The sequence below is a fragment of the Akebia trifoliata genome, chromosome 15 (assembly GCF_017979445.1).
Source record: "Akebia trifoliata isolate Shusen 1 chromosome 15, ASM1797944v1, whole genome shotgun sequence".
Lineage (NCBI taxonomy): Eukaryota > Viridiplantae > Streptophyta > Magnoliopsida > Ranunculales > Lardizabalaceae > Akebia > Akebia trifoliata.
In genome coordinates, this window is record NC_141389.1 from 27,857,938 (window position 1) to 27,866,542 (window position 8,605).

Here is an 8,605-nt window from a genome sequence, read left to right on the forward strand (position 1 = left end):
ACTTAACTAGAGAATAACACACTTGAGAGTGGGGGAAAATATACTCTCAACACTCCCCTCACCCACAAAAGTGGAAAGATTCAAACCGTCGTCCTATACAAACACTTTGATACCATGTTCACCAACTAACTACTCCAAAAAATCGATCTGATGGGGAAGGCGCAACTATTAATATAAGCGGGTCATGGGTCGAATTGGAGCATGCCATATGAGTACATGACACTCGAGAGTGAAGGCGGATAACACAACATTCAACAGTTTGAGACATTGCAAAGTCATTTTGTGAGGTGGTTCAAGTCCATATTTCCCATAAATAAATAAAAAAGGAAAATAACTATACAAAATAAAATTAAATATTTTAATATTTATAAATAAAGATCTATTTTTTCAAAAAGAGTCGTGAAGATCATCCCATTATTCAATATGAGAATAAAATTCAAAGTGGGTCAAGGCAACTGAGTAAGGTTTTGGAAAGACACTTGGTGTGGCAATCGGCCTCTAATGGAGATATTTCCAATCTTGTATTCCATATCCTCGAAGAGAGGGCAACCAATTACATCCGTCTGTCAAGCTATAGATGGAGGTTGGATGTGGGATCTTGGACTCCAAAGGAACATTGATGATTTGGAACTTCAAGAAGTTGGCAGGTTAGTTGGTGAGGCCTCAAGAATTAATTTTCATACGGTAGAGAAGATAAGAGAATATGGATGGCAAGCAAGGAGGGAAGATTTTCGGTTCGCTCTTTTTACCAATCCTTGTGCAATAATGGAAAATCATTTTTTCCTCATGTATCAATTTGGGGTCCAAAAGTGCCAAGCAAAGTAGCATTCTTCACGTGGACGGCAGCTCTAAGAAGGATACAAACAACGAATTTATTGATGTGGCGTGGTTGGTGTGGGGCGAGTCGTTGTGTGCTTTGTATGGGAGATGGAGAATCATCAAACCACCTCCTAATTCATTGCAAGTTCTCGCATAACATTTGGGCTCATTTCTTTAAGTTATATGGGGTTTCAACATGTTTACCAAAATCGATTAAGGATATCTTCATTGGTTGGTCGTCAATTGGCTATTCGTTTGACGGCACAAAGAGGTTGCTATCGACCATTACGCCTTTCGCAATTTGTTGGGAGGTGTGGTTTGAAAGGAATATGTGAATATTCAAGGGGAAATAACAAGATTGTCCCGACATACTCATATCTATCTTGGGTCTTATCTTTTGTTGGTCTAAAGTGTATAAGGAATTTAGAGGCCTATTTTTTGAGAATTTTTTGTACAAGTGGGATGGGATTTGCGGCTCTGTATATGAGTAGTGTTGTTTTGTAAGACTTGCCCAGATTGGTCATCTCGACCGATTTGGTCCCTTTCATGAATGCAATGCTATTTATAAAAAAAAAAAATAGTCATGAACATTGAAATGTACATCATGGGGACATTTCTGACATGAATGTGCATCAGAACCATAGATGCTATTCATCGGGATCTCACTCATATCTCAATGAAAAACATCTATGGTTCTAACACACATCCACGTCAGAAATGATTAGAAATGTCTCGCAGAAGGTACATTTTAACATTACTTCCGTATTATCCTTCCAAAAATTAACAAAGAATAAATCCAATAACCATCATGTGAGTGCAACGATACTTATTAAGATTTGAAATCTTACAAAATCACATTAGCTTTCTCTTTCTAATTATACTCTTCAACTTTTTGGCATTTGAGTCGCACGGTAATAGAAAACGGCTTGATTAGGAATATAATGTTTCTTAAAATCCTACCCAAACACGCAAACTTTTTTTGCATTTGAGTCGCACGGTAATAGAAAACGGCTTGATTAGGATTCTAATGTTTCTTAAAATCCTACCCAAACACGCAACCTAGATACCGTTTTGGATGATATCAGAAGATGTAATCAAATCGGATTCTTAGACAAAGTTGGACAGTTCAAGTCTCTCGCAATTCTTTCTCCTAAAAGGAATTACAATTTATCATAAAAAGTCTTCCAAAACTCAATTGCTTACAGCCATCTGGATCAGTCTCCTCCAATCCTGGAAAACAAGGTACGCTTTACTGCTTTAGTATTTAGTATAAAGATCTAGCAGTGAGTTCTCGATGAAAAACATCTATGAATGTTTTTTTATAGAGTAGGAGGGAACGAGGAATTTTCATAATTTTTTTCTCTTCCTGTTTTCCGTAATTCAAAACAAATCAAGGATGGGTGATTGGTCTAATCTCCCACAAGAGTTGGTTTTGGAGATATCCAAGCGGCTATCTATCAACGAAGATTATATTCGGTATCACGCTGTTTGTGGTTCTTGGCGATCATCTTTATTGGAGAGTTCTCCTCATCACTTACCATGCCAACTTCCATGGTTGATGCTACCCTACAAAGACGACGAAACTAGCACACTTCGTGGCTTCTTCAATTTGTCTAATAGTAAGATTTGTTGGCTTGAGCTACCCGAGGCTATTGGAAAACGTAGTTGTGGATCTTCCCAAGGATGGTTGGTACTTGTGGAAGAGAGTCCTGCCATCTCACTACTAAATCCTCTCACAAGGGTCCAAATCCAACTCCCACCCATTACAACATTTCCAGATATGTTAGATTTTCGGATTTCGGAAGTTGGTGAAGAATATCTTCATAGGATTTAGAAGGCTACATTGTCACAAGTAGCCTAAAAGAAGTGGCATACTTATATATGAATAAGGTAATCTTGTCCAAAAATCCTACCTACAACGAAGGTTATACTGCAATGGCAATCTATGGAGATGTCATAAAATTGGCCTTTTGTAGATCAGGAGACGAAAAATGGACCGTAATAAAAGATAAAGAGAGGACTGCCTTCAGCGACATCATATATTACAATGAACAATTCTACGCCGTTGACTGCCAAGGACGTGTTGTTGTTTGTGATATTGATACTGATCCTTCTTCTCCAAAAATAATTACAATTACACCAGATAAAAATTTATTCTGCGACTATGACAAGAAACTTTTAGTGGAGTCAGCGGGGGAGCTCTTATTGGTCTATAGGCACAGAATATTTCCTGATGGCGATGGAGAGGAAGATTACACGTATGAAACAGTATTTTTCAAAGTTTTTAAGCTAAATCATGAGGAACGGGAATGGGTCGAGGTGAAAAGCTTAGGTGATCGCACGTTGTTCTTGGGTGATAACTGTTCTTTGTCTTTGTGTGCCAAGGACTTTCCTGGATGTAAAGCTAATTGCATTTACTTTAGTGATGATGATAATTTGGGGGGTAATACTGACTCAGGTGGCAGAGGGGGAGGTCATGATGTAGGTATCTTCAACATGGAGAACCAAAGTATAGAACCATTTCCATTTTACATAGATAGGTCTAAGGTATTTTTCTACCGACCCATATGGGTCACACCCTCCCTATATTAAGCAGTTTATAGTTTTATTTAATGGAGATTCATTTTATTTTCTTTTAGAAGTTATAAGTAGATTTATGATTGTCTGATATGAAGCATGTTGAAAACCTAAGGTGTGTTTGAAAATCAGAGAGTTGGAACTTTCAACAATTGATAGTGAGGGTAAAAATAGCTTTGGTGTTTGATTTCAGAATATCCACCCAAGCTGAAAGTAATAGTCCAAGACTCCATGCCCTGTTCAACCTTTCCATCAATTAAAGGTGGATAATCTCTTTCTAATACATTAGCTTATGGTAATATTGTCATTATTTCCCATATTGGATGATGGCTCTCTCATACAACTTATGCTGTTAATAAAGTGCAAAAATTCATGCGTTAATCAATCTTTAATTTATGAGTCGTGCTGGAGTAACATTGTGAGGGAAATCGGCTGACGTGGATGCGTGTTAGAACCATAGATGTTTGTTATCGAGATACAAGTGAGATCTCAAGGAAAGCATCTAATGTCCCTCACAATGTCCCTCACAATGTTACTTCAGCATTATTCTCAATTTATTCACTTTTTACATGGACTCACAATCTTTGCGACCCCCTCTTCTCAAAATGCAATAACTGGTTACGAAGAAAATATAATCAATGAAAAAACTGATTTATTGAGAAATTCTTGGATGATGATATTATATTTGTCCGTTGAATTTATATCGATTGAAAACATCCACCAATATGAAAAGACAATCAATCAATCTAATATTCTAATTGTTGCAAATCTAGATCTTTAATATATGTGATGAGATACACCATAACATTGATATGATGCATCTCATGCACATTATTATGCTTATTATACTGTATATAAAAATTATGCAATTGATTACATGGAACATTTTCCCTTGGTATCATGAAGAAGTTGATAATGGATAACCGTGTCCCACTTATTTTCGAGTCTGTCGAAGCCGATGGTCTACTAAATAAATTCCATCATGATCTCTCCTAAAAGCATCTTAATAAGGATTGTGTGATTTAAATAGAAGAGCTCTCATTAAAGAGTTTTTTTTTTTTTTTTTCTTTTGATAAGTAGCATTGTATTAAAAAAAAACAAATCAAATCGGTCGAGTTGACCAACCTGGAAGGGCCTTACATTACAGCCCTACTCACGTACTACAAACCCCATCCCACTTGTACAACAAATCCTCAAAAAACAGACCCCTAAACTCCTTATGCACTTTGGACCAACAAAAGATAAAACCCAAGATAGACATAATCGTGTTCGGACAATCCTTTTGTTTCCCTTAAAAGATGTTCCTATTCCTTTTAAACCACACCACCCAACAAATTGTGAACGGTGTAATAGTCCACAACATCCTCTTTGTGCCGCCAAACATATAGCCAATTGATGACCAACCGATGAAGATATCTTTAACTGATTCCGGCAAGCATGTTGAAACCCCATACAACTTAAAAAATGAGTCCAAATGCCGTGCGAGAACTTACAATGTATTAGAAGGTGATCCAATGATTCTCCACTTTCCATACATAGCACACAACAATTCGCCCCACACCATCCCCATCGCATCAACAAATCTGTCGTTTCTATCCTTCCTAAAGCCGCCGTCCATGTGAAGAAAGTGACTTTGCTTGGCACTTTTGGACCCCAAATCGAAGTATGAGGAAATAGGGAATCCCCATTATTGCACAAAGAATTGTAGAATGAGCGTACCATGAATCTTCTGTCCTTACTTGTCATCCATATCCTCTCATCTTCCCTTCTCGTACGAAGCTCGATACTCAAAGCGACACTGACTAATCTCCCAACTTCTTGAAGTTCCAACTCATTAATATCTCTTCAAAATCTATGATCCCATGCCCATTCTCCACCCATGAGACTTGTCAGATGGACGTGATTAATTACCCTTTCTTCGAGGAAATAGAATACAAGGTTGGAAATACTCCATTAGGGGCCGATTGCCACACTATGTGTCTTTCCAAAACCTTCCTCGGTTGCCATATCCCACTTTGAATTTTATTCTCATATTGAATAGTGGGATGATCTTCATAATGGTTGACCCGCTTTCCCTCCCCGTCCGGTTCAACTTGTACTTGCTTACTATGACTTGTCTCCATAAGCTGTCCCCATCATTCCCAAACTTCCACAACCACTTCCCCCTCAAGGGCACATTCATCTCGTTGAGTCTCTTCACACCGAGGCCACCATGCTTCTTAGTTGAGCAAATCTGTTTTCAATTCACAAGATCATGTTTTCTGTTTCCCAACTCTATCATGCCATAGAAAATTATGGAACAACTTGTCTAACCTTAGCTCTACACTTCGAGGCATTGAGATAAGAGAGAGAAAATATATTGGAATGCTAGATAGAACTCATTAAAGAGATTGTAGATGAAAAGAAAATTGAGATTGTGTGGTAGGGCTGTCTGTAGAAACTTAGAGAAATGTAGGATTTTTATTGGAAAAATAAAAATTAAATAGTAACAAAGGAAACAATTTGATTTAAATTCGGTGATGGTGGTGGATCATCACTTCCAAGATCGTGCTCTCAGTAGAGCTAAGGCTCTGATACCATGAAAAAAAAAATTATTGAGAATTTCTTAAATGATAAATTATTGAGAATTTCTTAGATGATGATTACATTTGTCTACTAGGTTTATATAGATTGAAAACATTCACCAATATGGAACGACAATCAATATGTCCAATATTATATTATACCTAATTGATGCAAATCTAGATCTTCAATATATGTGATGGGATGTACCGTAACATTGATTTGTTGCTTCTCGTCCACATTATTATATTACATACAAAAATTTCTCTCTATTAAACACAGTTACCGATTGGGTGAGTTCAGTAAGAAACTACAAAATGGAAACATTAGGACTTTTTTTTCTTATCAAATTGAGATGTTTGTTGAGAACATGTGATTGTGTGAGGAGCAACGACTGTGAGTTTTTACATGTACATGGTGTGAAGGTAACTAAGTCAGGTAAGTCGATTGAGTTGCCACATGCCTAAGTCAGATTATGAGCAAAAAATGGTTAGTGGTGAAAATTTTGAGATCGTCCCTACCATAGAAATATAAGTATGCATACTGTTTAAATAAGATATAAAAAGATATTATTTTAAAATAGCATCGTGAGTCGTGACTAAGGAAGCTTTTAGTTTCGTTTTGTAATTCTTTCTCCTTAAAGGTTTACATCCGAAAACGATTTAAATAAAGACATAAAAAATAAAAATTCTTCCAAAAATCAAACTATTTATTGCTACAATCGTGTGGATCATTCTCCTTCAATCCTGGAAAACAAGGTACGTCTTAGTATATATAGAAATCTGTAAAGTTAGCTTCGACACCAAGGTCCGACGTAGGGATGAGAGAGGGAAAACAGTTTTCCTAGAGATGATTACTTCGTTTTGATGGAGAGTCTGGTTGAGTAATATTTTTCTTTCTTTAACAGATATATAATTCTTTACTCCTCTCTATTAATTTTTCTCAGAAATTCAAACATTGGTCTAGTCTTCCAAAGGAATTGCTTGTAGAGATATCCAACGGCTTACTATCAATGCGGATTATCTTAGGTTTCAAGCTGTCTGTGATCCTTGGCGATCTTCTTTATTGAATAGTCCTCTTCATCACTTACCATGCCAACTTCCATGGTTGATTCTACCTTATAAGGACGAAAATAATGGCATGCTTCGTGGTTTCTTCAGTTTCTCTGATAATAAGATTTATTGGCTTGAGTTACCCGAGGCTCTCCGCAAAGGCAGTTGCGGATCTTCACAAGGATGGTTGGTATTGGTGGAAGAGAGTCCAGCCATCTCATTACTAAATCCCATCACGAGGGTCCAAATCCAACTCCCACCAGTTACAACATTTCCAGATATGTTGGATTTTAGAATTTCGGAAGTTGGGGAAGAATATCTTCATAGGAATTTAAGTGGAGACACGATCACACGTAGCCTAAGAGAAGTGGCATACTTCTACATGAATAAGGTAATGTTGTGAAATTGGTCTATTGTAGATCCGGAGATAACAAATGGACTATAATAAAAGATACTGAGATGACTACCTTCGACGACATCATATATTACAATGGGCAATTCTACGTGGTTGATTGCCAGGGAATGGTTGTTGTTTGTGATATTAATACTGATCCTTCTTCCCCAAAAATAGTTATGATTACACCACAAGAAAATTTTACTGGAGTCATCAGGGGAACTCTTGTTAGTCTACAGGCACAGACTATTTCCCATTGTCAAATATGAAGATGGTGGGAAGATGAGACGTATGAAACATTAATTTTCAATGTTTTTAAGCTAAATCATGAGCAACGAGATTGGGTCGAGGTGAAAAGTTCAGGTGACCACATGTTGTTCTTAGGGTGATATTTGTTCTTTGTCTCCTAAAGCTAATTGCATTTACTTTAGTGATGATGATAATTTGGAGGGTAAAACTGACTCAGGTGGTAGAGGGGAGGTCATGATGTAGGTATCTTCAACATGGAGAACCAAAGTATAGAACCATTTCCATATTACATAGATAGGTGTAAGTTATTTTTCTACCGACCCATATGGATCACACCTTCCCTGTATTAAGCAGTTTATGGTTTTATTTAATGGTGATTCATTTCATATTCTTGAGTTTAATTTTCCCTACTACCCATCTTGAATTTTATCCACTAAGTAATTATATTAAGAAATAATTTTATGTTTAATAGTTATTTCATTAACGACAATATCAACCAAAATTCTCTCTCTCTAGCCTTTTTACTGGTGTTTTCTTAAAGAAAGAGAACCAACATCTCAATTTTCGAAAACGTAATCTTTTATGGTCTGAAATTTTATTAAGCGTGAAAGAAAGATGGTGTGGTAGAGGAAAATAAAATGACTTAATAAATAAAGGGCTGTTATTATATTACTAGTAATATAATAGGAGTACATCACAAAAAAAAAAAAAAGAGTCGTGATAATCTGGCACTCTAAAACCTGTTTATACTCTCCCTAACGTGGCAGTGATAGAATCATAGATATTTTTCTTCGAGATACACAAGGCACGATACGTGAGCACGTGACACTCGAGAATAGAGGTAAATAATACAACACTCAACACTCCTCTTCACCCATAAGGGTGTAAAATTCCCTTGAGGAGATTCAAATCCGTGACTTATACGAATCTAGCGCTTTGATACCATATTGAC

General features: G+C 36.7%; 1 protein-coding gene across 1 annotated transcript; it reads left to right on the top strand.

The window, feature by feature from the left end:
• Window positions 1–2,215: 2,215 nt before the first annotated feature.
• LOC147385008 (F-box protein SKIP23-like) lies at window positions 2,216–2,653 on the top strand. Its single transcript, XM_086424995.1, has one exon. The coding sequence runs from the start codon at window positions 2,216–2,218 to the stop codon at window positions 2,651–2,653; it is 438 nt and encodes a 145-aa protein (XP_086281121.1).
• The last annotated feature ends 5,952 nt before the right edge of the window (window positions 2,654–8,605 follow it).